This window comes from Chlamydotis macqueenii, chromosome Z, assembly GCF_036417535.1.
Source record: "Chlamydotis macqueenii isolate bChlMac1 chromosome Z, bChlMac1.mat, whole genome shotgun sequence".
Taxonomy (NCBI): domain Eukaryota; kingdom Metazoa; phylum Chordata; class Aves; order Otidiformes; family Otididae; genus Chlamydotis; species Chlamydotis macqueenii.
Window position 1 is genome coordinate 24,303,994 of NC_141593.1, and position 16,307 is coordinate 24,320,300.

General features: G+C 38.2%; 1 protein-coding gene across 2 annotated transcripts in view; it reads left to right on the forward strand.

Annotated features, from left to right (window-relative positions):
• AP3B1 (adaptor related protein complex 3 subunit beta 1) overlaps nt 1–16,307 on the forward strand; it is a 164,463-nt gene that overhangs the window by 103,334 nt on the left and 44,822 nt on the right. For both annotated transcript variants that reach the window (XR_015261512.1, XM_086771530.1), the window contains exons 21-22: nt 7,593–7,665; nt 8,519–8,625. Coding sequence is in view for 1 of the 2 variants with exons in the window: in XM_086771530.1 (XP_086627656.1) it covers nt 7,593–7,665; nt 8,519–8,625 (180 nt within the window). In the remaining variant the exon portion in view is untranslated. The remainder of the gene's footprint in view (nt 1–7,592; nt 7,666–8,518; nt 8,626–16,307) is intronic.

A 16,307-nucleotide genomic window follows, 5' to 3' on the forward strand; every position in this document is an offset into this window, starting at 1 on the left:
CAGAGGACTGTTTCAGTGTACTACATTAATCTCTAGAACCAGGAAGTTAGTTTCCATTTAAGCCACATTGGTTGCCTGCATTTATACTTGAAGTGTTTCTGATACTTGGTTTTATTCAGAAGCGTAATTGAATGAGAGGTTAGAAGGGAGAATCACAGATATTTTGTGTCAAGGGTGACTTTTGTGCTAACTAGCTTAATAGATTTTTTTTGAGAGAGACCTGTTTTGAGGCCTGTGATGACAGGTGGAGCTAACTGATAATAACCTAGATAAGCCCTTCCAAGCTGGGAAGAAAAGCAATTTGTTGTGTTTTTGTTTAGTGAGGGGGGGGCCTAAAGTGGTAGCTTCTGTACGAAACTGCTAGAAGTTGCTCCCCTTTGTTCAGTGGACTCGGCCGGGCCTAGGGCGGACCCACTGCTGGCCAAGGCTGAGCCGATTGGTAGCAGAATGTTCCATAACACCTCTGCGATAACGTATTTAAGAAGGGGAAAACAGAAAAAATAAAAAGAGAGAAGAGAAGATGGGAAGAAGCTGAGCGGGGGCAGAGGCGCAGAGGGGGAGGCACAGGCCTCGTGGGCCTTGCAGGCCTCACCCTCTGGCCTCTTGCCAGGCAGCCGACTGGGCCCGACTTGGTCCAGCCTGGCTGCAAGAAGTGGAGAGGAGATGAGGTGGATGATGTGAAGAGATTCTGAGAGGCGTCCGCCAGCCTGTTGTGGAGAACTTTTCTTGTGAGAGGAATGGTTGCAGATGCCAAGGTCTGTTCAGAAGGAGGGGGAGGAGTAATGCGGCTCCTGGCCAAGATTCCCCTGCAGCCTGTGGTGACGACCATGGTGGAGCAGGTTGTCCCCCTGCAGTCCATGGAGGTTCACAGAGGAGCAGAGATCCACTTGGAGCCCGTGAAGGACCCCACATCGGGGGAGGTGGATGCCTGAAGGTGGCTGTGGCCTGTGGAGGGCCTGCTGAGGCAGCCGTTCTGGAGAGACTACTGCACTCCATGGAAGAGAGGACCCACGCTGGAGCAGGTTCACGAAGGACTGTGGCGTATGGGTGGGACCCCATGCTGGAGCAGGGGAGGAATGTGAGGAGTTCTTCCCCTGACCATGAAGCAGTGGCGTAAAACAACGTGTGATGAACTGACCGCAACCCCCATTCCCTCTTCCCCCCTGTGCCGGTCGAGGGGGGAAGGTAGTAGAGATAATGTTAAGCTTGGGAAGAGGGAATGGTGGGGGGAGATTATCTTGTTCTCTGTCTCATTATCCTGCTGTTTGTAGTAATAAATGAATAGTTTTCCCCAAGTCGAGTCTATTTTGCCTGTAACGATAACTTTAAGGATTTTCTCTCCATCCTTATCTCAAACCTCAAGCCGTTTTTCTTACATTATCTCCCCCTATTCTCTCAGAGGGTAGGGGGAGCGAGAGAGAGACTGCGTAGTCTGGTCCTGATCGTGGCTGAACTACGACACAATTGATAACAAACTTTAAAGAATATTATAGATAAACTCTTGTATAGAGCCATTGTGTCGAGTCACATTTTATAAGAACCACCCGTGCTTATTTTATTTCCAGGAAAATCTTGGAATTTTCCTTCCTACCTGACCACCCAGGATGCAAACTGTTTCAGCCAGGCTCTCAGAAATGCATGTTTATATTCTGATAGATTTTTGTTGGAAAAGCCATTGCTTATATTATTCTGCTACAGGATATTCTTAATTTGGTCAGTGTATATGGGAAGATGACTTATTAGGATTTCCTTTCCTTTTAAATGAAACTGAAAAGATTTTCCGAAATACATATGGATAAGAGGAGTACTTAACAGGCTCTATTATACTTTCTCAGTTTGCCACACTTCATGGACTATGTTACATAGCTGATATTTTGAGTGATACTTACCATTCTGTATGTTTTGTTTGGTACCATTGCCCTGTTCAGCGGAATTTTTGTAATCAAAAATGTTTGATTACACTCACAAGGGAGCTTAATTTGTGCATTCATCCATGCATTTACTAGCATTAAAATAGGTTACAAAAACTTCAGATTATTTTTCCTGGATGTATTATTAATGTTTTCATATTTTTTCTCATGAAGAATAATTTTGAAGAACTGTTGTGTTCACTGTAATTGAGCTGCAGTGAATAGGAGTGTCACTCTTATGTACAGCAGTGTTTTATATAATTTTGAAATATGGATAGTTTGAGGTGTTCAGATACATATTATACTGTAAGCATAAATACTGCAGAGCTAAAATGCAGATTTGATGATGATGCATGTGTAAGTAGGTATCTCTACAGTGGGATTTTAAAATCAGCTACTGTTGACCTCCTTATACAAGTATAATATAGTAACTCAGCTGTTAAAAACCTGATCCACTATTTAAAAAATATACAAAAACAAATTGTCTATCTTTCTGCCTGATCTCTTTTCAAGTGGTAACAGAATGGAAACAGTGGGTGATCTGTCAATGTATTTGGATTGTCAATGATGGTTTTGTATAAATATTGGGAGGGTAAGAAATAAAATTCACACAGCAAAATATGATTTCATCTGCCTTTTCTCTGCAGCTCCATGGCTCATGCTGCGGTGTGAAATTCTCATTTTACACACTTTGCGGGCGGAGCACATGAATTATGCATTGAGCAAGAGAAATCTCCTGCTTCAAGTCCTATATGCATTTACCAGGTTCTGTCTCTATTACCAAGATGAATTGCAAATGGAGAAATGTTTGATGGAATATAGCTTTACTTCTTTGTTTAGTATTCTGCTTTTCTCATAGTGAGCTTTCTTGGTAGGAAACTGTTTGCGTGATATTGTAGACTTAAGTTTTAACAAAAAAAGATGAAAAATTGTGTTACAGAAAAATGCCAGACACGTCAAAGCCTCTTTATTGTCTTGATTTGAAACGCAGAGCTTTTTTTGTTCAATAGAAATGTCTGTTGGTAGTGTTAGTTGCGGTCATTGGCTATTTATTATTCCTAGAAAGCCAATCAATTTTCTTTTCCTGGAAAAACTAAATGAAATAATAATCATGTTTGTAATAGGCAAGACCCAAGTAAATAGATTTGTAAAATACGTGGTTTTTTTACTGAATTGCACACAATTAATATACATACCCATATATAGAAATACGCATGTAAATATGGAAATATTTGTGTGTGTATATGTATTTATAGCATGCATACACACACATGTAAGTAGCTGAGTATTTACTTAAGCTTGACACAGTTGTCTGAAATAGAAGATAAGATATGATCATACTTTAACATTAGCTTTATCTTGATTTAGTTGTCTTCTGATTTTACATTTCCCAGATGGTGGAGTTGTTTTTTGCTTTTTTGCTTGTGTGGTGTTTTGTTTTGTTTTGTTTTTCCCAGTAAATTGATATATTTAAGTACAGTATTGTGATAAAGCATGTAGTGGAAGTTTTTCTTACCATGCATTACATTGATGTAATGATTCTGTACTTGTGCCTTATCTTAGGACCATTTTATTTTATTTTGAAATGTAAGAAATAAATTATCTTGAAGCATTCCCCCTCCCCATTTTTAAGGGTGAATTATGTAGTAGATTCAAAATAACATCAGTACAGAAATGCATTTTCTCTTATAAAATTACATATCAAGCTTTGTGATATGTCTTTAGTAACTACTTTAGAATGGCAAAATAAATAGCAGAAAAGATAAACTGAAGCATACTATTGCTGTTATTTGTGACACAGAATGTTCCATCTTAAAATGTCTCCAGTAAACAGATTAACAGTAGGAGAATGTCTTGGCTCTGACTCCTAATTTTTTTAAACATCTTGACCTAGCAATGCTGCCATTGGCAGAACTGAAGCATATTCGGAATTCTCATCCTTTTGCTATAGCCTCTTATGTGAGTGAGCCACTTTTTATAGATATATAATAAAAGGGAATGGTGGAATCGCATCTCTGCTGTAATAATTAGCAAATATAGGACTCTAGCTAAAAATAACCTTTGGACCTTAATCATAGTTGAAGATAGAACTGTATCTTATGGATAAATGGGGTAGGAAATGAAAGAGTTCAAAAACTGAGGGTTTTTTTAAAAAAATATGTGCATTTTGTTTAACTGTATTCTCTTTTAGAATGTTGCGGTATCTGAAGAGTTTGTAGTCTAGCAAAAAAAGTTATGATACATAGTTTAAAGTAAAAGTGTTGCAAATAACAGCTAAACCCCTGATTCGGGGCTAAATATTCACCAAATGGTGCTATAAAAAGACTTGGAATTCATTAAAAGAATTGTCATTAAATTGTCTCTCTGACACTTCATAGACATGAGTAATTCAAGGAGAACCTGTAGCTTATGAAGTATACAATTTATCCTTACTTCACAGATTTAAAAAAGAAAAAAAAATTACTTGCCAGTAATCACACTGGAACAGGAGGAAAAAAAAGAAGTCTGGTAGTTGTGACCAGAATGGAACTCAAGAGAGCGGGTTCTGCAGTGAAGTCCCTTACTAATTGGCTTCACCAAGGGCAGATCGTGCCTGACCAATTTGGTGGCCTTCTCTGACAGGGTCACAGCATCAGTGGACAGGGGACAAGCAACGGATATCATCTACCTGGACTTGTGCAAAGCTTTTGACAGTGTCCCTCACGACATCCTTCTCTTTCAACTAGAGAGGCATGGGTTTGATGGACAGACCACTTGGTGGATAAGGAGTTGGCTGGATGGCTGCACTCAGAGAGTGGTGGCCAACGGCTCGATGTCCAAGTGGAGACTGGTCACGAGTGGCATCCCTCAGGGGTCCGTGTTGGGCCTGGCCCTGTTCAACATCTTTGTCGGCGACATGGACAGTGGGATAGAGTGCACCTCAGGAAGTTTGCCGATGACACCAAGATGTGTGGTGCCGTCAACACACCAGAAGGGAGGGATGCCATCCAGAGGGACCTTGACAGGCTGGAGAAGTGGGCTCGTGGAAACCTCATGAAGTTCAATCAGGCCAAGTGCAAGGTCCTGCACCTGGGTCATGGCAATCCCAGGCACAAATACAGGCTGGGCGGGGAATGGATTGAGAGCAGCCCTGAGGAGAAGGACTTGGGTGTGCTGGTGGATGAGAAGCTTAACATGAGCAGGCAATGCGCCCTTGCGGCCCAGAAGGCCGACCGCATCCTGGTCTGCATCAAGAGGAGCGTGGCCAGCAGGTCAAGGGAGGTGATTCTCCCTTTACTCTGCCCTGGTGAGACCCCACCTGGAGTACTATGTCTAGTTCTGGAGCCCCCAACATAAGAAGGACATGGACCAGTTGGAGAGGGTCGAAAGGAGGGCCACAAAGATGATAAAAGGGCTGGAGCACCTTTCCTATGAGGACAGGCTGAGAGAGTTGGGGCTGTTCAGCCTGGAGAAGAGGAGGCTCAGGGGAGACCTTATAGCGGCCTTCCAGTACCTCAAGGGGGCCTACAAGAAAGATGGGGAGAGGCTGTTCAGTAGGGCCTGTTATGACAGGACAAGGGGTAATGGTTTTAAAATAGAGGGAGGTAGATTTAGATTGGATATTAGGAAAAAAAATTTTTACGATGCGAGTTATAGAACACTGTTAACAGGTTGCCCAGAGAGGTGGTGGAAGCCCCATCCCTGGAAGCGTTCAAGGCCAGGCTGGATGAGGCTCTGAGCAACCTGATCTAGTTGGGGATCTCCCTGCTTCTTGCAGGGGGGTTGGACTAGATGACCTTTGAAGGTCCCTTCCAACTCTAACCATTCTATGATTCTATGACTAATTCTGGACAAGACATATAAGGAATCAAATAACATTAGCACCATTTTAAAGATATTTTATAATATTTCTTTTGTCCAGAGGAGTTTTGTGTTTTAGATAAATCAGCAATAGTAGAACACTCAAATATCATAATGATAAGGACCATTGAAGTATGTTGATTTTAAAATAATGTTAAAAATAGCGGCTTCCATTCTTGCTAACAGAGAAGATTCTTCTCCTCCCAGAATATCTAAAGCACACCTGTCATCGTCACATAAGTGACTACTGTCTATTTGAGCCATGGGTTTATTTGAAGAAAATTATGAGCAATGTCACTTTGGCTCAGGTCAAGCCTGATAATCATTAACATCAACAGCTTCAAATAGTGAGGGTATTAGCTAGTGTCTTTCATGTTCTTTGGAGGGAACCGTGGAATTTCTCCGAAAATTGGTAAAAAATAGACTTTGCATTATTGTTAGATTGCAACTGACCATGAGGCTGAGAGACTAGAAGAAAGGGAATGCACCTTTAGAAAAGAGAGGTAATTTTATTCTGTGGTGATAGTTAAAGAAGGTTTTTCTAGCTGCTGCATTTCTGGAAAAACTCCAACCTCCTGTAGGAGTTTGTATCCTGAGTGCCTGAATAGACTGTGACAGCTTGCAAGAAATGCTCAAGAAACAGAGGCCCAGATGGGCATACAGAGTTTTACTGATTATTTAGAGCTGTTCATTTATTAGAAAAGGTAAAAGAATAATATATGTATATACATTTGGCTGTCACGTGCTATTGAAGAGGAAGCTAGTAAACTGGAAGATTAACAGAAGTGTGACTCCTGGAAAGATTATGTTTAGATTACTTTCAATACCGTGGGTATCAAATATTGTCTTAAAGTCTAAAGGCAGTTGACAAATTCTCTGAAAGAGCAGCAGAGCCTTCTGTCTGGTAAGTGAACCAGAGAGAGCTGAAGCAGGAGTTTTTCAGCCGATCTGGATGAGGGATGCTTAAGAGCAGATAGGAATGACAAACTGATGAGCATCCAGCAGGTAACATGTCCAGGTTCTGGCTACATTCAAAGATCAAGCGTCTTCACTAAACCACCCTGTTGGGAGTCTATGTTGAGCTGTAACACACTAAATTCTGTCTTGAATCATCACTATCTAGACATGTTCTGTAGGTATGACCAACATGCACTCATACTAGATTTGTTTAGAACTTTTTATTTAGCTGTATTGAAATAAATTTTGTTGGAATATTCTGTTTGCCAAGTCATTGTGATTACTTTATTGCACTCCTCTTTACTTAAAGTAGTGCCAATCCTTATTATTAGAACTCATTTTAAGGCTTAAAATTATCACTTTTTTTTGTGACAGAAATAAACTTTTTGTTATTTGTCCAGCAATTAAATGAAATCTCGGTAGATGATGGACCAGGATTCTGTACTCCTAGATAAGTGCAAACAACACTACTTTCTTATTGAACAGGTTTTGTCCTGTTCTTCATTTGGAAACAGAAAAGTTAGTACCCAAGTGTTTTGTCTTTAAAAAAAAAAAAAAAAAAACAAAACCTTTTATCTATATTTTAATGGTCTCAGCAGAAGTGTCTGATCTGTCAGCAAAAGTTTTCTTTGAGTAGCAACCATTATTAATATTAAATGAAAACATGGGCTTCAGAGGAGTAAATATAATTCAAATGTGGCGTTTAGATTCAGGTTACCTGTGCAAAGAAATCTTTCTCACTAGGTGATTCTCTGAATGCCAAGCCCTGAAAATGGATACATTTTTCTTTTTACAGCACAGAAAATACACTTTACTTTGTAAAAGTATTAAATACTTTTCTTTTGCTGATGTAGTAAAAGATGAAATATTCATATATTTTGACAGAAAGAAGAAAAACTGGTACAAGATAGAAAAGCTCCAAATAGACAAGACGTGTTTCTCTTAGATCTAGATGATTGTAAGTATTTTGGTTAAAGCCTCATTTTTCCCATGGCATAAATACAATTCAGTTACTTCAATTAATTTTAAATATCTGAAACATTGATTCTGTTAATTTACTGTTCCCACTTCCTGAAAAAAAATGCTCAGACTATCAACTTATTTTTAAGCATAATTATTACAGTGCATTATTTTGTTTGTTTTAGAACTGAGAAATAGTTTCAAAATTTAGAATATATTGGTATGTAAAAAATTTCTTTTGAGAATTTTTGTATATCTGGACTTGTTTTCTGTTAAAGTGGGCTTACTTTCTCAGATGTAAATGGATGTTACTTATACAACATGTGTGCAACCTGTGAACCAATTGTGGTACTATAATAAGATACTAAAAATCACAGTTTTGAAGAACAGATTAAAATGTAATCTTGGAAGGGTAGAGCAGAGCTGGCACTGGGTTTTGGCTATGCTTTGTAGTGCCATTCTTCAAATTTACTTCTGTAGGGGCAAAACATGTTAGAATTGCATTAATATGTAATTTGTACATAACTTATAAATGAAAATGTGCTGCATAGTAAGGATCAGACTGAAGTATATAACAGAGGAAAAAATGGGAGAGGAAGACAAAATATTTTTAATGTAAATAACATGGTCTATACATGTATCTGTTTTATTTATATTATAATTGTTTATTTTGAGTATTGGGGCTGTATGTCTGAAAAAAATAATCTTCTGCTATTAAGAAGCCTATATACAAGGATAAAATAATTTTATCAAGATGTAAAACCTATTTACACCTAATGAAAATAGCTCATTTTCCTTCCCAGTATTTTGTATCTTTTAAAGTTAAGTATGAATTGCCTTCTTACTTCTAGTCTGTCCTGTGACAACTCCTGTGGCAGTTCCTACAGCCGCTGTTTTGTCCCCAAGTTTAACAGCAGACTTAGAGGGATTAAGTCTGTCGAGTTCATCAGTCATTGATGTAAGTAGCCTTTAAAAAGTGGGGTGGGTGTCTTAATTTATGTATGTCACATGTGTTTGAGGCAGTCATTAAACTGATTTTTTTTTAAAGTACTTTTGCCTGTAAAGGTCTTGTATGAAATTCTGTTTTAAATGCAAGTCTGGTAGCTTTTTTTTGATATGTAATAATTACATTCTGAAACATGGAGAAAAGTGTGAATATTACATGTCTGAGAAGGATGCCTTCAAGGATTTCTAGCCTTCTGTTTCAGTCTATCTTTTTATCTGCCTCAGGTAAACTTTAATTCACAAATTAAGTTTCCAAGCTATACCAATCTTTCAGAACATCTAGTTGCTACACTACAAAAAATAAACTACAAGAAATTTACATACCTGTTAGTCCTTAGCCTGTTTGTTTACCATATATGCCTCCAATTATTAAATCTTGCTACTTGGAAGTAATTTTTCATGAGTATATGAAGCATAGCCCCTGGGTGCAAATAGAAGGGGTATAGATTTACAATCAGTGGTGTATCAGTATGTGTCATGATTCATTCTGTTAGTGCTTTCTGCTTTGTAGCACTTTCCATTAGGGAATCTCAAAACTAGGTATAATTAAGGTTAACAAAGTCATGGAGGTAGAGGGCATTCCTTGGCTGGGGGAAACAATAGTGGTTTCTATTCTTTTTTGGTTGGTTTTTTTTTTAGTCATTTTGTGTGTCCAGTTTAAGTTTGCAATTAAATAAAGAATTGCGGGTACTTATCCTTGTGAAAGTGGATTGCAGTGACCAGAAAAAATACCAGAGGCACAGGCATTTTTTATCCTAGCTTGGTTTCTTATGACGCTGAAATATAGAACCTATACTGCCACTTTACTAATTACTGTTAAAGTACTTTGTGCTGGCTTTTTGAACTATACGTTTGCAAAATCAAATACTTCTTACATAAAGAAGATGCATGAATGATTTGAATCAAGAAATAGGTGATGTTAGTTGGTGATTCCGTTTCATGTCTACAGTTTTTAAAATTCGGTGTTGAAATGGTAGACTTGCAAATAATATGTTGGATATTAGCCTTATCTAGGAAAATTGTGGGAACTGTCATTGCTGTTGATAATGATTGCCAATGTACATGAGGTTCTTTGCTGTGTTTTGTGCACCAGAACCCCAAAAAATTAAACACTAAGGTTAAAATCTCTTATTTCAAATTATATCCATATATTGTAAAAAGTATTGGATGCAAGTAGTTAAATAACTATTGTCACGTGTTGTTCAGCACCATCAGGTAATTTTATAGAAATTAAAATGTAAAAACAGCTTCTAAGACTTTATATGGGAATGTCCCTTTTAAAATAGTGTTTGGAATTTAATCTGTGATGACTAATTCTAAAAATAAGGAGGATAGTTGTCATACTTCAGAAAACTTTCTTCCTTCAGTGGGATAGAAAATGAGTATCATTGTAGGGCACATGCCAAACTATCAGTGAGAAATTAATTTATTACTAGGCAATGGAGAGCATGGAGTAAAAATAGATAAGTACAGTATATGACCCTAATATCAAAGAAATGTGGCAGTCACTTATCTTGCAATATGTCAGGCAGTCTATTCAAAACATTCAGCACTGTAATTGGATACAGCTTTTAGAAAACTTGTAACTCCAAATTCGTACCTGCTGAACATTATAGAAAGCATAAATGCAAGAATGGCTTTACAGTAATGGTATGGGTCTCTTTAAACATACAAGCCCAAAATATCCTTGAATAGACCCTTCTTTGGATAAAGAACTGGCTAGGGAGCTGTGCCCAGCGGGTAGTAGTTAATGGAGTCAAGTCCAGCTGGCAGCCTGTTACAAGTGGTGTCCCCCAGGGGTCGGTACTTGGGCCCATCTTGTTCAATATCTTTATTGATGACCTAGACGAGGGGATTGAGTGTACCCTCAGTAAGTGTGCAGATGACACCAAGTTGGGTGGTGGTGTTGATCTGCCTGAGGGTCGGAGGCCCTTCAGAGGGATCTGGATAGGCTGGATCGCTGGGCTGAGCTGAATGGGATGAGGTTCAACAAGGCCAAGTGTCGGGTCCTGCACTTTGGCCACAATAACCCCATGCAGCGCTATAGGCTCGGAGCTGAGTGGCTGGAGGACTGTGAAGAGGAAAGGGACCTGGGGGTGTTGGTTGATGCTCAGCTGAACATGAGCCGACAGTGTGCCCAGGTGGCCAAGAGGGCCAACGGCATCCTGGCCTGCATTAGAAGTAGTGTGGCCAGCAGGAGCAGGGAGGTAATCATCCCCCTGTATTCGGCGCTGGTGAGGCCGCACCTTGAGTATTGTGTTCAGTTTTGGGCCCCTCACTACAAGAAAGACATTGAAGCCCTGGAACGTGTCCAGAGAAGGGCAACAAAGCTGGTGAGGGGTCTGGAGCACAAGTCTTATGAGGAGCGGCTGAGAGAGTTGGGATTGTTTAGTCTGAAGAAGAGGAGGCTCAGGGGAGACCTCATTGCACTCTATAGCTTCCTGAAGGCAGGTTGTGATGAACAGGGGTTTGGCCTCTTCTTCCAGGCAACAAGCAGGACCCGAGGAAATGGCCACAAGTTGTACCAGAGGAGGTTTAGATTGGACGTGAGGAAAAATTTTTTCTCCCAAAGAGTGGTCAGGCACTGGAACGGCCTGCCCAGGGAGGTGGTGGAGTCGCTGTCCCTGGCAGTGTTCAAGAGGCGGCTTGATGAGGAGCTACAAGATATGGTTTAGTAGGTGTGGCAGCAACGGTAGTGAGAAGACGGTTGGACTAGATGATCTTATAGGTCCCATCCAACCATGTGATTCTATGAATTCTATGAATTCTATGAATACAGTGCACAATCTGATGCTTTGTCCTGCAGCTTATTTGGTTTTTTGATTCATGTTTACACAGAGCACATTTACCCCTCATGTAAACGCACACATGCATGTTATAGTTTCTTCCAGGAAAAACAAGATAACGGGTAACTTTCTTCCAACTGGAGGCAAAACATAGTAAATCCTTTTGCATGCTTCTGCCCTGATACACGTAGTCCATCTTCAGGTGACTCAACTGAATCAGGTAACTGAGGTCGCCAAAGGTTGCTGTGGGGCTTTTTGGGGTGTGCACACCAGAGAAGTCAGACCAAAGTGTTTGGGGAATCTCTGCATTTGGAGTCAATTGAGTTTTCTGTGGATACATTTGCAAGCTTGAAAGATACTCAAAGATACAGTGCCGATGAAAAACAGGAGAGGGGAAAGAAAGCTGCAAGCTGTCAGTGTAAAGGGTTTATCTGAAAATACTGGAAATGGGTATTGTCCCCTAAAAGGAGATTTTAAAAGCAAGAGAAGAGGGAATTTAAAGCAAAACTCAGGAAAGACACAAGGGCAGGGAGGATTATAACCTGTTGCAGGAGATAATATTTTAAGCAGGAATAGTGAGAGGAGGAAGAGGAGAGCTATGGTATCGGAGAGAAACCGAAGAGGGGAGTGATCATCTGTTCCTACCCATCACACTACTGATCAGAAAAAAAAAGCCAAACCACCTATTCTTTTCTCATTAGGGTTTTAGATAGTAAAAATGTGCAAGCAACAGCTCTGCTAAATATGTATAGCTCGGACTATGCTGCATATGATAATTTACTGGTAAAAAATGACACGTACCTTCAAAAATAAAAGTAGAGAGAAGAAAATACTGCTTTGGTAGCAATAAATTTGTTGTGATTCAGAACAGTGTTAGTGCAAGGGAGAATTAACAGCTGGATATGAGCTCTGACAGTAGCAGCAGTTGAATGGGGCAAAAAGTGTGTGGACGTATGGGCTGAGTGGAGTAGGATTTGAAGGGAGAAGATTGTTTGCCCTGCCCCAAATAGAGGGTAATTTGGGGAAAAAGTCAAGGGTGAGTAAGAGAAGTTCATGATAAAAGCGTGTAGTAAAAGAGGGGGAACTCTTGGTCTAGTGAGGAGATATTTGAAAGAGTATTAGATGCAACAATTTAGTGTTACCATTAATTACTGTGCATATGGAGTTATGGTGTAATTGTAGAAGTGGTACCACTCTACTTACTAAGGTTTTATTCAGTGTGTTCAGTGTATTCTTTTGATAGTAGTTACTATGAATGGTACATTTTTGTTGTTTCCTACTGCTCAGAGTTCCAAATAAACTGTTTAGGAAGGAAGGAGTAAATCATCTTGTTTTCTGTCTCACGTCTTCTGCAGAACTTTTGACGGAGATCCACTTTGAGAACTTCTTTAGAGTGGTGATGCATAGAGCAGAAATAATAGCTTTTGATAAAAGTCAAGGTCGAGCTGCAAACCTGTCAAACCAGGTGATAAATACATTTAATTTCAAATTGCACACACTTACAGAATTCCTTAAGAAATAGTAAACATGAGCTCCCTCAATATTCCACTAGAGATATTTTCAGAGTAGGAGAATACCTTAAATGATATTTTAATTTCTAAGTTGTTGAAGTATTCTTTACAGGGTAGAGCTTTCCTATAACTTAGGTTGCTTTGTCCGTTGAGGCTGTTTCTGATTCCACTATAGCAAGTGTTAAGACTGACTCTGAAGTATATTATTTTCCTATGTGATGGATCTCTTCTTAGAAGTACTGGGAACACAAGGATTCTAATAATGGATTATATCATGACTGTAGCCTGGTATGCAGTTTGCAGGAAAGGATAGCATGAGGTGCTTAAGAATTTGAAAAATCCTACAGTAGATAAATGAATAGTACCTCTTCCAAACACTTACTGACATACACTCAACTTTATGCGTTTTAATTTTTCAGAGCTTTGTTAGCAGTAGTTGTTCTATAACTAGATACATTTATCATTCATATAAACTCTGATCTGAGTTCTTACTTCAGGAGTGGATGTATCAGAGGAAGCATTAACTTGTTAATGTCATGGAAGAGATGTAGTGCAATCACTTGTGATACCAGCGGAGTGCGTGCAATGGTTCAGTTAGATTCTTCATACCCTTCTGTCCCGTGTTCTTAGAGAGATTTTTATGAACTACCATTATTTTTTAAATAACTAGTTTTATACTTCTGTAAATATATCCAGTCCTTCTTAGGCCACTTCTAAAATCTTTTAATCAGACAAAATATCTTTCTTTTAAATTGGTTTTCAATGTTAGCTACATCTTCTCTCGTCGGATATTTTTGTGGTTTTGTGTTAGGATAACACAGGCTTATGATATCCTTGATATAATCTTATTAGTTTTTATAATTTATGATTTGACCTCTTGTTTTTCATCTTCGTATAAGTAATGTGTTATCCTTTTGGTGTCTCATCATAGGGGAGCTTTTTCCCATGCATTAAATGTTTTCATTATACTTCTTCTGAAGTCCACCTTTTTATACAAAGATTGAAATTACGAAGGTTCATTGGGAGGAGGTGGAGGGGGAAGTGTGCCACAAGATAGTCTACATATATCCTAGCCCTTTGCGTGCTTATAACTTGTTTGCGTTGTTGACCACACTTGCACATTGATTTTGGAGTTCTGCATAGTTTTCTGTCCGGCTTCATTTCTTAAGATGGTGTTTTTTCTGCGTGAAACAGTTTAAAGTTGCTGCATTGTCTCAATTTTCCTCTACTCTGTGCTCTACAAGATTTTTAAGTAGCATAAGGCTTAACTGAAACCACTTTTTACAATATGTGTTGGTAGAGCGCCGGGGAAAGTTTGTGCCTATGAAGCAAGTGAAAATGCATAGTCTTAAAATTAAGAGTTAAAAACCACTTTCTCTTAGTGCTGTCCAAAAGTCAGCTGTGCAGCTGATTAGGTGTGACTGATGCTTGTGGGAAGACAGCGTGGTCCAGTGGATACAGAACTGGGTGTTACATATGGAAAATGAGTTCTATTTTTGGCTTACTACTTGCTATGTGATCTGGAGGGACTAACTTAATCTTTTAGTTTTCCATCTGAAAAATGAGGATAATGATGCTTACTCACCTTGGGAAAGCACTTGGAGATCTACAAATGAATATAGCTACTCATCAGCAGTTATTAACTATTGGCAAGACAGAAGAAGGAGTGAAACAAAGGTCTCCTGCATACTTAATTTTATTTTTCTGTGTTTATACAAATTTGTTATATAAAAGGCTGGGTACACAGTATATGTGTTACATCAAATATTTGAAAGTTAGAATGTCCTTTCAGAAATTGCTTTGACATACTTTTAAAAATGATAGCTTGGAAAAAAACCCTGCTATGACACTATTTTTGAAGTGCCATTTAACCTTTATTCTTTAATTAGAAATCCATTTATCAGTATTTGTGATGTTTATTAGTGTTCAAGCCTTAAAAATACCCATCTTGTGTTTATTAAATACATTAATGCTTACAAGCTCTACACTTAAGAATAAAGAATCTTCAACTTCTTTTCTTTTAAATAAATTAAATAGTTGAAAGTTCAATATGATCTTTCTTCTGAATCAGAAACAAGTTTCTCATAGAAGACATTAGCCCAAAAAATAGTATGCCCAGTCTGAGTGGTATATTATATTATTATCATGCATAATCTCCTTGATTTAATTAATACTGTGTGTTTTAGTACTACATATTCTCCAGATCAGGTATTTTATTTATGCTTTTATATATAATGTATACATTATATAAATTATATATATATCTGTTATAAATTGTATACAATGTATAATTATATAAATATAACGTATAATTAGAGAGCAACTTGTATATTAATTAAATTGTATTCTTAGTAACCAGGTATTTGATTAACAGTAATGCTCTTGATTCAGTGTTATTTTGCTGTTTTGTTATCTTGGAGTAAAAAAGATTAAACTAATATTCAAATACTGTATTTAAAAATAGAAGTGCTAGAATTGCAAAGTGAAGTGCAATTGCAATATTAAAATCCTATTTATAAAATAGAAATTAAACTACGGAAGGGTTATTGCGAAAAAGAAACTCCTTTAAAGAAGTTACTGTGAGGACACCCTTCATCTTTTTTTGCCTTCCATTAAAAGTCAATACTGTCTTTAAAACTAATCTAACTCTTTTGAGAATTAAATGCTTAGATCTATATACCTGTATTATGCTTCTTAAAATAAGACTGCTGTAAACAGAGTAGGTGTTTAAAAACTGGCGTGTGTACTACATGATGGTGATTCCGTAAGTTATTCTTCAAATAAGTAGTGTGCTAATCTGCATAAAACAGAGTGTGTCTGTGTGTGTGTTGTGCTATGTAACTCCTATAGAAGAGGGAGGTAACCTAAGCTGTACTTTTGTTTTATTTTGTCAATAAAACCTAGCTCTTAAAAATTTCAGCCACATCTTTCTAAGGTAACATTTACCTCCTCACATCTTTAGCATCTATCAGACATGACATGGGACATATTCATTGACCCTAAAAATTTTCATCAGTCTCATGCACTAGAAAGGGGCAGCCCCAGCCAGACAAGAGGCTCATTTCAATTTTAACGGCTGTAATTAAAGGTTAATTCACTGAGTCAGGATTAACGAGGAAAGTACAAATGATAGGCAAGCAGCTGCCTTTATAATACAGGATTAGAACAATGCAATTACAATAAGAATTAGAAAAAATCAACTTCCTGAAAAGGTTCTGTAATGAATGAACTACATTTCTCTGTTCTTAATTGTGGTACTTAAACATGAAGACTCCATGCAGCACAGTTGGTTTTTTTTTTGTTATAATAACACTTAATCAACAGTGTCTCTAGTAAGG